General features: G+C 39.4%; 1 protein-coding gene across 6 annotated transcripts in view; it reads right to left on the minus strand.

Moving 5' to 3' along the window:
• The window catches only part of dcaf6 (ddb1 and cul4 associated factor 6), a 53029-nt gene that overhangs the window by 17428 nt on the left and 21447 nt on the right, over positions 1-14154 (minus strand). Inside the window, exons 9-19 of one of the 6 annotated variants that reach the window (XM_042494283.1) lie at positions 13549-13668; positions 12431-12781; positions 11948-12127; positions 8524-8583; positions 6273-6462; positions 5247-5350; positions 4164-4497; positions 3966-3995; positions 1944-2082; positions 1312-1468; positions 1116-1204 (exon numbers count right to left, since the gene is read on the minus strand). In XM_042494283.1, the coding sequence (XP_042350217.1) occupies positions 1116-1204; positions 1312-1468; positions 1944-2082; positions 3966-3995; positions 4164-4497; positions 5247-5350; positions 6273-6462; positions 8524-8583; positions 11948-12127; positions 12431-12781; positions 13549-13668 (1754 nt within the window). Of the gene's footprint in view, positions 1-1115; positions 1205-1311; positions 1469-1943; positions 2083-3965; positions 4008-4163; positions 4498-5246; positions 5351-6272; positions 6463-8523; positions 8584-11947; positions 12128-12430; positions 12782-13548; positions 13669-14154 lie in introns of all 6 variants that reach the window. The other 5 variants (XM_042494282.1, XM_042494286.1, XM_042494285.1 and 2 more) reach the window with 5 other exon arrangements.

Here is a 14154-nt window from a genome sequence, read left to right on the forward strand (position 1 = left end):
AGCATTCTAACACGATAACTTTTATCATGATTTTTTATTACATTCTGGCTTTGATTGTATCCTATACTATGCCTTGTTTTGATTATTTTTAACAACATACAATACTGATTTTTTAAAAATTTCTGACAACATAATATATTATGACTGTATTTCACTATTTTTGAGATCATGAAAAAAGTTTTTGACATCCTATATAGTATACATTTCAAATGATTTTAAGTATTCATAGTAAGAATTTTTTTCATAATTTTTGATGGCACAGTTCAGTTTGACATTTTGGATCATTTTGCCAACCATCTATAGCATGACAACATGCTTTATCATGATTTATTTTCGAAAACGTCCTATCTTATGTAGTCATCAAAAATAATGCGTAAAAGCCACAGCATAGCATATATTCAAAAATAAAAACATATTTAAAAAAAAAAAAGTATAGTATGTTGCCAAAAATCACAACTAAAAGTCAGAGCATAGTATTCGTCAAAAGTCATCAGAAATAATCATAGCATAGAATTGCGTCAAAAATAATGAAAAAGGTCATAGTATAAAACAGTAATTTTATCACATACCATTAGAAATTATCCAAAAATGGTATGTCGTAGTATGTCATCTAAGATCATGAAAAAAGGTCATAGAAGTAACAAAAAAATGTCATAGTATTGTACATCATAAAAAAGTCACAGTGTAGTTGGTTATAAAAAAGTCATACTACACCATGCTAACATGGCATAAAGATTCAGAGAACAGTATGTCATAAAATGTGTATAAAAACTGACAGTCTAGTATGTTAATATTTTATGTCATGAAAAAGTCTTAAAAAGTCATAGTATATTATGTTACAAAAACGGGCTTGAAATTAATAGTATTGTAGGTCATGATGAACTCACAGTATAGTATGTCATAAAGAATTCTTAAAATGTCAGAGTATACTTCAGTTAAAAAGCACATCACTCTAAATGACTACTTCCTTCATGAAGATCTGTCAGTCAAAATCAGTTACACTGATTTGTGTAACTGGTTATTACACTTAATGAGCTGGGCAAATTTTTTTGCTGCACACTTAAATAAACCCGTGAAGAGATTCAGTGATCTCACTGATTTCTCAGTGGAAATACCTCATTGGCGAGGACTCTGTTGAAAGATGGCGACTGTTCCAGTGGTGACCAAATCTTGATATCGTAGTCTATCCCTGAAGAAGCCAGAACTGAAACAGACCAGAAAATAAATGTTGACATACAACTAACACCATCAGATCATCCTGGAGCAGAGGATCATCTGAGCAGCGGACTGAAGGCGGAGGCGGAGGCTCACTGGGGTCGTAGGGGTGCGGCTGCAGGCAGTTGACCACATGGTTGTCGGCCTCCAGCAGCATGAGGTGCTCTGCAGTGTGCCTGTCCCAGATGAAGATGTGGCCGCAGTCTGAGCCGCTCATCACAAAGTTGTTGCCCCAGAAACAGGACTCCTTTATCTGGACAAATAAACAAAACCACCTTAAACTATTACAGTCAAGTGGCGGAAAATGTCTCACATTTTTCCACGCAAACTTATTAGTTTAGAAACAAAAAAGGCCCTGATGTTCTGCACAAAGGCAGGGCTAAACTGTTCTTTTCCTGCAAAACACACTGTTGCATCCAGATCTGTTGATGGAACAATCACGGTGAGTTAGCTTAATATGCACGGTCAGTGTTTGTGTTAGTGTATAAATAAAAAAACTTTAAAGAGTGTGGTTTTATTGTCACTGGATGACGCTGCCTTAAAAAAGTAATAATAATTGCTTTTTAAAAGTTACAAAGTGAGTTGCATACAATTAAAAGGAATCAAGCCAAAAGTTACTCAAATATTATGATAAATACAACAAAAGACAATACACCCAAAGTAATATCTGCATTGTTTTCTCACCCAACTATCAGAAAGAGCGCAAATAACTAACACGACGTACGAACCATTGTCCTGGAGTTGCGGTGGCCTTTGTAGACCATCTTGACTGAGGGTCTCCTGATATTCTGCGTCTCACTCTCCTCCATTTCTCTTCGCTCTTTCCTCCTGCGAAACAGCTCCTGGATACGAGCGGCTGCGGAACGTCTGTGAAACACACAAAATCAGCGTGCGATTATGCACAGTGCACACACACACACACACACACACACACACACACTAAGAAAAGCCACACAAGCCCATGCCGTCTGATGCTCATGAACCCCATGCTTGAATTTTTTGAGTGAAGTTTGTGCTTAAATATTTCAACCAAATAACAGCTAGAAAGCAGCCACTTTTAAGGCAAAACACATAATACCTGAATGAAGCCCTCAATATTATTGTGCAAAGCCATTTCCTACGTGACACCGGTACATTAAATCCACACGGGTTTGTGTACTAAACTAGTTGAAAACTGATCCAGCTGAGGAAATCAGAGCTTTATATCTGTTCAGCTCATTCCCATCATGCACACATTCTTTGTCCATTCGTCTTGTTGCTGTTATGCTGCTGCTCACACCATCTGTGAAGGTCAGTACTCACATGCACGTCACTCTGAGGCCTCATCCACACTAACGCGTTTTCATTCTCAAACCAAAATGCGCTTCGTTTTTGCACCGTCTCAGAATGACTCACAGATCACATGAGCATTTACAAACGCTCGGCATGCAGGTGGCGATATAAACAGGAAGCAGATTGTCTACTGTGCCACTGGTTTGCTTAGTCACAGAAAATACGACAGAGACTGCGAAAAGTAAGAACCAGAAATTTCTTTGCTTGGACCAATGACGAGGTGGAACTGTTCCTAAAAGTCATCTTCACTGCAGCATGTTTTTTCAATTGAGGCTTATTTATGTAAATCAGGGGTGTCCAGTGTGACTTGCGCACTCTGGAACCTCCCCAAAAACTAAGCTGACTGTTGCCAAATAAAGACAGATTTAGCAGCTGCATGACGTATCTCTGGATTCAAATATTTTCAAAAACACATTTCAGTGAACTGTTTTCATAATTAAAGACAAAGTTTCCAAATGGGCAACCTGTCTGGTTTTAAATCTGGAGGCAGACATGGTTGGCACGCCCATCAAGCATCCAATGCTGGGACGCAGCAACGCCACCGTGGCCATGTACCATAACACATGAGAGTTAGGCATTTAACCCTTTGTAACCTGGAACCACACCTGTTTTCTTGTGCTTTGTTCAGACGCCTTTCACATATATCTAAACCTTTGAGAAAATTAATTTAATTTCTTTTCAAAAGTAAATCAGCAACTTGGCAAGAGATTACACACAAATTTCAAGAATTTTGAAACATGTGACAAGAAAATGACCTGAAAATTAGCTTTTGAAAAGAGAGAGGGGTAGCGCCATTATCAGAGGTTTCTAACAATAGTAAGTATTTTATCTCTATATTTATATATTTTTTCTTTTTTGCTAAATTTCCGGTAATTTGCTCGTAACTCCCTCTGATGTTTTTGACAAAAATCAAGCCAATTTGCTTTTCCGACAGTTAAGGACGCAGAAAACAGTTTGGTAATCGCTGCAAAGTTAATACAGCAACATATCAGACCAGAGGAGGTCAAGGCAGTAGGAAAGGAGGAATGTAATCTAAACAAGAAGGATAAAATCACAAAAGGTATGTAAACTTTGCTATAATCTTTTGCCCTTACACCTCACAACTAATAAGACCCAATCAGGAAGCAAATGTAGGTGTCAATGTCATCTTTTTAAAACGTCTCAGTTTCATGTCCAGACTAAAACGCAGCCCTGAAACAATGGAGGAGTGTGAAAGCTTGCTAGCATAAGTTACGCGTATTGAACCGTATTAGTGTGGATGTAGCGCACCTCTACAGTTAGCTGTGTGTTTATTAGTTTTTTGTGAGTAACACCAAACAAAACCCTGATATCTTCACCAAGATGTGCTGTTGAGTTTTAATGCTCTGCTGCAAGTCACACACTTGGCAGGTTAGATGCTTTTAGTGCAAACACTTTACCTGATCATCCTATCTCCTACTGCGGACCCTCTGGAATTAAATCTATATTTGTAGTCAAACAGTCAATGGGGAGGAATCACAAAACATCTGATGCCCCCACACACCCGCCATTTAAAAAATGATATTTAACAAGAGAAATGAGACAAAAACCTGCATTCAGATACACGAGGGTGTTTTTGTTTGTAGTGAGCGACGTACCTCTGTCCTTGACCTCTGAACCTTGTTGACGGGATCAGAATTGGATCATCGTCGCTGTCGTCAGAGTCCTGGTGGCTCCGTGCAGGCTGACTCTGGCCCTCCTCTCCCTCCTCCGCTCTGGGCTCCGCTCTCCTGCAGCCTCCTGACGTGTCCTCCTTACCCTCCGGTTGACTCCTGTCCACTGGTGGAGAAGTCACAGTGTCCCCCTGAGAGGAGCCTGCCGCTGGGGTCTGAGCTGCCGAGCTGCCGGGGCCACCAGAGCAGGAGGGGCCACACGGCGGCGGCTCTGTGGAGGCGGACGGGACACTCTGTTGCCCCGAGGACACAGAGGGAGCTGCAGGAAAATACATAAAGACATTTTTATTTTTGTATGCTCAAAACATTAACGTAAAAGAGTAATTAGTGTGTGTGTTTTCTTTGAATATATGTATTAGTGTCTTCTCCAACATGTTTCTTTGCAGAAGTTCCTTTTTATATCTGTCCTTTCATACGAGGAACAATTTCATTTGTTTATTTTTGTACTGCCTGTTTATTTGTGTACTTTTTACAATAGTAAAGTGTAGATGTTTAAAGTTGTGCTTATTTTCTTTTTTTCTGGAAAGCAATTTATGGCACAGAACAGACAGGGTTAAATTTCCCCTACTGTTCAAATTTTTCCAAAATTTAGGTCGGTTGCGCTGATTTTTACTCCTCTGTACAGTGCTGGGCAGTTTAATTCACAGCAGTGCATCAAATTCTGTAAGATCATCATGTGTTTGCAGCATTTCTCTCCTGCGGATGGAGAGGAATGAAAAATATCATCTTAAAAGTAGTAACTAAAGTAGATAGTATAATGGAAATAGAAACACTACAGTAAAGTACAAATACCTCAAATTTGTACTTAGGAAGAGTACTTGGGTCAATATATTTAGTTAGAATTCACCACTGGCAACAAAGCACATGTTCTGACTGCAGTCATGAGTGATGGAGGGTGTTAGAGGAGAAACAGGTTTGAAACTTTTAACACATCTCTTCAGCCTGGTGTCAATATTCAAATTTCATTCAAATTCTGTCTGAGCGTTTTCACAGTGTTGAAGGACTCACGTTGCTCTGCCACTGAACTCTCTGTCGACAGACTCTCTTTGCTCTGCACAGCTTCAGATGTTTTGGGACCGCCACTGCCTTTAGAGCTAGATGTGCTACTGCTCCTGTGGAGACAAAAACAGCGACTGAGAGTCTATCGAGCCTCTGACGGGTTTTAATTGTTTTTCAATGAGGGAGTTGTTGCACAATGCTGATGACGCATCTGTATCCACAACATATGTGTCAATATTCCCTCTGCAAACTGTGAGTGGAGCCAAAATTCTGCACAGTGTTGAACACTTTTACATATTTTTAAATTCTTTTAAAGAATCTGAATTTATAAAGGCTTACAGAAAGAAACGTTGAAATAAAATTAAAATAAAAACAAGCAACAAACTCTTCAATTACACTAATGCAATTATCCACAACACAAAACACAAAACAGATGAAATATAGTCTTTAGAATAGAGGTCAACAGATTATCGACATGGCCGATTATTGTGGCCGATATTAATTAATGAGAAAGTGTGAGTATAACACTCAACCAACACCTGGGGAGGCGGCCAGTAATACATGCAGAAAAAGTGTCAGCATGGGAGGAACTTTTACTTTGTAAAACCTCAGGGTGCTATTTTTATCAATTCATTTTAACTAAATTTTCACAAAAAAAAGTTGCTGCTAACTTGCTGTATATGACGTTGAAAGTTTCAGTGTTGATTAAACATTTGCTGAAGGCATTTACACAAAGTCTTGTGTTGGTTTTTCAGAGCAGATACCGATTAATATTACTATAGAAATTTAGAATTTGGAATATAAACAAACTCCAATATTGGTCGACCCCTATTCTAGAATAAAAAAAGCGGCCCCTGGGATGCTCTACAGGGCCCATTAACAAATATTTCAGAATAAAAAGGTACTACATCAAAAAAGCTGATGATTGTGCTAAAATTATCATTAATAACAAACTACCATCAAAATACTCAAAACAAAAAATGTGTGTAGTAAATAGGGTCATAATGATTTGAGAGAGGTCTTTTATCTCCTCACCACTCGTCAGTGAAGTCCAGCTTGATGGTGCTGGTGGTGGTTCCCTCTGAGCTGTAGTGCAGGCTGAGGACTGGCTCTGCTGCACTGGGCCGACTGGTGCCTGTGGTGGTGCTGGGAGTGTTGGGGGCGCTGGTGCTGACTGGTACAGAAACAGGTTGATCAGGAGGTGAACCTGCAGCTTCTGCTGCTCCTGAGAGGAAAACACACAGGCAGAGCAAGCAAGAATGATTTCCTGAAAATCTGTTCAGCCGATAATTCTGATTAGAAAAGCTTTTTGTTCTTGCTGTTCACAGCATGTTTTCTGTTTAAAAGCACGACAGAAACATGCAACCTTCTGTTGCATCACTTCCCATAGACTAACAGCAAAAACATGCAGCAGACATTTACAGAGCGGACAAAGGTGGACACGCTGTAACAGACAACAATCACCAGCCACAGCAACGAGACAGAAACACATCGAGACACAAGATTCACGAGTCAAAGCCCCTGAAGGATCATTACGCACCTCAGCTGGTTATTATAAAAACTGATGGCATTTGTGTGTTATCAAAAGTAACAGTAACCAAAATGTGTCTTGCTACAGCCTCTAAGGTGAGAATAATATAAATTAGCTGATTGCAGATATTTTGGCATCGATGTGTCCTCTGAACAGAAATATCAGATGTGTTGGAGGTCACTTAGAAACCCTTTCAATGTTGCACAGTTTATCCACCAAAGACTGCTGGCAAGTTTATATGTTAAGCTTAAAATGTTTTTCTTAGATTTTTAAAAAGAGCACATTTAAGGAAGCCTAATTAAAAATGCATGTGTGCATTTTTTTGTATGTTTATGTAGAAAAATTAGTTAGTGATGACGCCTCACTGCAAGAGGGTCCCTGGTTCAAATCTAGATTGGGGCAAGGTTGGGACCTTGCACGGGGGGGCCCTTCTGTGCAGGGTTGCACGTTTTCCCTGTGTCTGTTTCTCTCCGCGTTGTCCGGCTTCCGTCAGTTTAATTGGTGACTCTAAATTGCCCGGAGGTGTGACTGTGAGCATGAAAGGTTGTCTGTCTATATGTGTCAGCCCTGAGATAGTCTGGCGACCCCCGCCCAGTGACAGCTGGGATAGGGTCCAGCCTCCCCCCCGTGACCCATACAAGGACAAGCAGTTACGGACAATGAATTAATGATTAATAAAATATTGGCCAGGCACTACAGTTAATATTTGCAGAGTTTATTTTCGTGTTTTATATGATATTATATTTGCTGATTTGATCATTTATATTTCTATGATATTTTATTTATTTTTATTACAAAAATGACATTTATTTGTTTATGTACATATTTCTGTTATTTACTTTATTTATGTATATTTCTATAACTTATTAATTTATATTTCTATTGGATTTTATCAATTTATTTATATTCCAACTTGTTTTTTTTTTTTTTGTTTATTTACATTTATTTCCACATTATTAATCGATTTTGACATTAATCTTTAGATGTAACCATTCCCAAACCATGTGCAAGAAAAAAAATCGTTTTTATTTTTAAGCCCCAATTCTCTGCTTTTAACACGAACAATACAAGAGATGATCCTTTATTCAATTAATATGTTGATGTTGTCAGATTTAAAGTTATACAACTGGTCAACAAAGCCTGTTTCAGACATGCAGCTCGTTAAGTAAATGCAACACCAATTTTTTTTTTGTTTGAAAATAATTTAATATTCTAATAATATATGAAAAATATAATGTCACAGAGTGTCTTGATGGTAAAAAAAAATAAAGATATCTATATGATTTTATTACTGAGATTATTATTTTTAATATATAGATTTTGTTAAATGACTTCAATATTGAACATTTATATTATACTTTTTTAAAATATTTTTTTAAACATTAATACATTTAGTGTGAAATACCAAAAACAAACATGTGCAGGCTGTCCACTTTTACAGCCTCCCCTCCAGAGATGGCTGTTGATATTATTATTTATTTATTTAGTTAAATTATTTATATTTTTTTAATTATAGTATCCTTCAGTTCAAGTAACTTGGTGGCATAAAAACGCTCTGTCTATCTGCAGGCACATAAACGTGTCTGGACAGATAAATGGGAGTAATGGAAATAATGAGAAAGAAAAGTGTTGGAGGGAGAGAAATAAGAAGCATGAAAACAATGGAGGGCAGACTGTGCAGAGAGAGAAAGCGTTTGTGTTGATGAGGGAGGGCGAAAAAGACAGAGCCAGTAGCAGGGTGGGGGGAGGACGCACCCTGCTGTTCATCAAGAGTCATGGATCCCAGCTGTTTGTTTACCACAGACGAGGGAGAATCTGGAACACAAATGAGACCGACTAAAAATCGGACACAGAGGTCACACCTAAGAGCTCAACACAGTCAAGACGCACGAGAAAAAAACACATAAAAACCTTCTAAGTCATGTTAAAAAAATTAACAAGGTCCAAGGCCAAGCAGAAGGAGCTGAAAAATCAGCCAAAGGAGAAAAAAAAGCTTCATCTGATAGTTTCACTTCCACTGTTTGTGCAAAATGAGTATCAGAGATTAGTAAGTCTGAATGAAAACAGGAACATGACAAGTCCACGTTCATGCTTATGACATGTCCTGCTTATAAATAGTTAATTCCTGCAATGTTACAATAACCATCGAGCTCAGCGCAAGACATCATAATGAGAAATAAAAACATTATAATTACACTTTTTTTGCTTTTAAAAAACCTCTGAACAATCCCTATATCTCCAACATATTTTTAAATATGAAATTAGTGACAACATTTTTGACAAACAAAGGCCCCGATTCTCATCTAGTCATCAGTGCAGCCTGATTTTACCAGAAAAACAAGCAATGACCCTTTATTCAATTAATGCCTAGTTGGTGTCAGACTGAGAGTTTAACAACTCATTCAGTAAAGCCCCTTTCAGACATGCAGCTTGTTATGTGACTGCGTTTCACTCTCATGTTTCAATAAAATACAAAGTCCCTTTGACGTTAAAATTATAACGGCAATCTTATCAAGAAAAACTCTATGGAAGCCAAATGCTGCCATAACTGTTGTGGGTTTTTTTTTATTGCCTATAATGTGAGATTACGAGTTTATGATTTTGTTGTCTTCAGAAAACAAGCTAGTTAACCCTTTATAACAAGAAAAAAAAAACTTGTTTCCTCTTTTTTAAACGTTTATCAGGAATCAGAAGTGCCAGCATGCTTATATGTCAGATTTTCTCATGATAAATTATCTTGAGAAAATCTGCTGTTTGTGTGGGTCCAGAAAGGAGATATTTAACAAATTAATGTCTTGATGAAACAAAGTAATTAATTGAAAGGTAATTAATTACCTGGTGCAGACAAGATAACTTGTTCCCACCAGATAATTAACTTGTGTGCATTAAAAAAAAACATATATAGTGGGAGTGCAGGAATGACGAGACGAAGACACTGAGTCGAGTCAAGTCCGTTTACTCTCACTTCAAAACAGCAACAACAAAAGCTCAGGACAAAGTCACAGTAAATGAGCCGCTAACGCTAGTCCGCACCAACAACAACCCTGAAACTGCATTTCCCAGAATCCCCATCTCTCAACTTTGACCTCTGCTTCTTACAGGGCCAGCAGTCTCTGGTGAATGTCTCTGTAACATCCTATAATGTGGGTCACCACAATATCACCTTTAGTTTTTGAGAATCGACATAAATTAACCCATTTTCTAAAGACAGCTAAATAACTTATGGCCGTGCTTGGCTCACATACAAAACCCTTTTATGTCTGAATTTTTTAATTGAATATTACGTTAACATAAAGGCTGTAGAAGCACAGGGTTAAAATTCACTGAGAGCGATTAAATGCATGTCTTGCCTGCACTAAGAGGACGGTAAAAAATTTCTAATTTATTTACCATCTTCAGTTCACAAAAATCACTGTATATATACTACTTTTACAATAAAAAAGGCAACATATTATGAAAAATCTTGTGTTTTTCAACATAAATGTGTCCTTGATGTGGTTGGAGACTCACAAAGGGATAAGAAAAAAATCTTCTCTCTTTTCCTCCTGAGATTTTTCTTTTGTCAGGTCATTCTATAAAAATGATTTTCACCTTTCAGATGAAGGAAAAAAAAACTTGGTATAACCATAATAATCACTAGACGACTTGGATGAATAAATTCCCATCCAGCAAAATATGCCTTACACACAACATGTAAAAGTAATAGGAATTAAATTAGAGTCCTAAATTAACACCTTGACATTAGTAAAGAGCTGCAGCTGAATTCAGCCCTCTAATAACTGAGAAAACATACGAGTGGATTCATGTTGAGAAAATATTACGTAACTCTAAAATAAGTTTGAGAAACCATCACTGATGCAGCCTGAGAGAAAACCAAGGATACTAATACTGAATCTCTTTCTGTACAAGTACCTGCAGTACATCTGAGTTACAAAAAGACTTAGCCGGCTGCAGTACTAACCAGTGAGATCGTTCCATGTCTGAAAAGGGCTTTAGTTATGATTCCCAAGTTTGATCGATGCCTTGTCCACATGCACATGGGTATTTTTGAAAATTGGGTTTATCTTCCTCGATTATCAAAAATAATTCTGTCCACACAAGCACAATTAAAAAAAAAAAATCTACGTCCAAATACTAAAAACACCACTGAGGTGCTGTCAAGAAAATGGCAAACTAACAGGTGGCGATATAACCCTGAAGTAATATTTGGATAAGTAGGTCGAGCTGTGGAGAGCGAGGGATGGATCTGACTCACAGACTGCAGCTGCGCTTTGCAGACAGCACGGCACTCAAGCAGCCCCGCCCTTACATTTGCCCAATATACTTCAGGCTTTATTAAAATAATGGGGGAGAAGTAAAAAGAAAAATCACCCATTGTAAAGTTGCCATTATTGCTGAAAATACCTTTAGAGACACAAACCTTTTTTTGTAAGTTGTGCATTTTAACATGGCGATCTGACTCTGTTTTGGAGCCAGTCTCAAGTGGCCATTAGAGGAACTGCAGTTTTTGGCACTTTTGCATTGGCTTCATTTCTCAGCATTGGTGGTTGCTGCCTGGTGATGCCTCACAAAAGACAAAAACTTTGCCCAAAACTTCCCTATCTATGCACCTTCAAAACATTTCCTGAAAATCACCCTGGAAGGTTTATAAATGGTCCCTTTTGGTGACGTAATACACAACTTTTTAGTGGACAAAAGGCCAAAACAGAAAGAAACAAATACCCGTGTACTTGTGGACTAAGTCTGAGATCAAACCAAACTGAATCAAGCCCGACAGTCCAGACAGCTGATCAGCGTGAATCAGTACAACATAAGTAAAAAACCACATCAGCCATGAGGACGCCATTGCAGAGCTTCATACCAGCTGGTGCCACTCGGGTGAAAACTCAAGCAACAAGTGGAGCGATGGAGTGAGAGCGTTAGTGAGTGAAGGGCCGAGCAAACAGTGGAGAGGCGACACAGTGACGGCTGCAGAGGTTAATAAGCACAAGGTGCATTATTGGGGAATGGAAAGAGGATCACTGTGAGATTAGTGGTCAGTTCTAGCAAGGCCGGGTCTTTCTGGAGCCTGACTGTCTCTACAAACATGTCTGCCTGGAGGGGAGGATGGCAGGGGAGGGGGTCCAGGCGAACAGCCTGCATGGAGGGGAGGTGGGGGGAGCTCGGAGGGGAGGGTAACCTGTACGGGGTTGCGTCTCAGCAGCAGCAGCAGAAGTAGCAGCTCTTTGTGACTGTCTCTCAGGGGCTGCAGAGGAAGAAGAGGAAGAAGAACGACCCTGTCCTGGTGGGTCGGCCAGCCGAAGTAACCTCTGCAAACGCCTACACACTAAACTTATGGGCAGCCGATGAGGACCGTACTCTGACAGAGAGGCAGAGGAAGAGAGGGAGAGTGGATGCACGATTAGAAGACTGAGGGGAGGATGTGAGGAGAGGGAAGGGAGCAGAGGAACATAAATGAGGAGAAGGATAACAAGATGCTGAAGGAAAAGAGAGTGACGTGAGGCTGCTGCTTGAGTGGAGTGGCTCCAACAAAAACACACACACACAAACACACACACACACACAACACATACACACACACACACAGTTCATCTAAGGATATCTCCTCACATGTGAATTGCTGGATTTGTGTCAAACACAACAGTTTACGCTGTTCTCTTACCTGACAGAGCGGGCTCTGAGGTGGGGGTGGGTGTCGGCGTCGGCGTCCCGGTCGTGTCAGTCTGACTCCTCTGCTCTGAGTCAGGCGAGGAGGTGAGGGGGGAGGAGGAAGGAACTGAGCTCTCTACTGATGAGGAGCTGGAAGGAGGAGGTGCTGTGACTGTTGATGACGACCCTGAGGAGGAAGAGGAAGTGGATTTAGGTATGGCTGCAGCAGCGGCGGCGTCAGGACCGGCAGGTACCTCCGGGGGGTTTGACCCCGTGGGCCTCTCGGGGGCGCTGGACTCCAGACTGGAGCCTCCTGCAGGAGCAGCTGGAGCACTAGGCCCCCCCTCTGGACGGACAGCTGTTCCTGAAACAAAAAAGGAAAAAACATTTTACAATCTTCAAGATGAACTGAAACTCACAAAATGTAACTCTAAAATCAACCTGCGTGGTTAAATATTGATCATTTATGCAAAGTTGCACTCAGCATCTGTTTCGTTGACATATTAAATAACAAGAATGTGATCTTAAATTTTGGGATCCATAGTTCACCTGCGTTTATCTCTTCTATTAGGAATTCTGAAACACCTAAAGCTCTCTTGTTATCTAACATCAAGCATTAGCCTATACAATGTTAAACACATATCAGTAACATTACAAAATACATAAACAGACAAAAACCACAATGTTTTTTGACATCCCTCAACTGCTTTTTTTGCACTGTTTATTGGATTTATTGTGAGAAATATGAACCAAAATGTTCAGATTTATGTTTACAGTTTGCATTTTTATGGATTTTATCTTTATTTATTAGATTTTATTTGCAAAAAAAAGCATCTAGCATGAGATAATGCCACATAGCACAGCATTTACAGTCTGCTAATTTACAGTTACTCTCCCTAGACAAGCTTTTAAAATAAACAAAACTCATGAAATACACAAATTATTCAAAAACAGTGGTATATAATGATCATCATGCCAAGAAACATGCTAAGAAGAACAAACACGAACACACACATAGAGGCAATTTAAGGAGTTTTACATCTTTGGACAAGTCAAGATATAATGTGTAAAAAAACGTAAAGAGTGTGTGTTAACAGTGTTTTTAAGAGGAAGCACCAGTTAACGCCTCACCTCGGGGTCGTGTCTGAGGTCGAGTTCCTCTGCTGCTCTGAGCCTCGCTGGCCTCCTCAAACCAGCGGGACAACATGTCCGACATCCTCTGCATCAGAGACACGTTCGGACTCTGCTCTCCTGCAGGAGCACAGCAGAAAACGCTTTTTACAACACTGGATTAAATTAAAGCCAACATGAGAATGTCTGATATGACCTACAAGATCTAAATAAGATAGTTCAAAAGATTGTTGTTTGTCACACAGGGACAATTTTACCAAACAATAACTAAGAGGGAAAAAGTGGAACAAAAGTGTGTGTGATATGCAGTTGTTGTGACACTGACACTGAAGTGGAGCACTGGCATGGTTTTCTGTGAAGGAACAAACTACTTTATGAGGCAACATCGCTTGTAACTGCTCATGTATTTAAGTTGAAGAGTTGAACAGTAAAGTCTATGGCCCAACGATGAAACTTGAATTTGAATCTGAATTTGCAGAGAGGGTAGTAATGCAACGGCCTCACTTAAACTCACTTCTGTGTGAAGTAGCGTACTGTTCTGTTAGTTTTTAATTATTTTTTGGCTCTTGCCTTTATTAGAGATAGGACAGTTTGGCAAGGACACAC

The sequence above is a fragment of the Plectropomus leopardus genome, chromosome 10, assembly GCF_008729295.1.
Source record: "Plectropomus leopardus isolate mb chromosome 10, YSFRI_Pleo_2.0, whole genome shotgun sequence".
NCBI lineage: Eukaryota > Metazoa > Chordata > Actinopteri > Perciformes > Serranidae > Plectropomus > Plectropomus leopardus.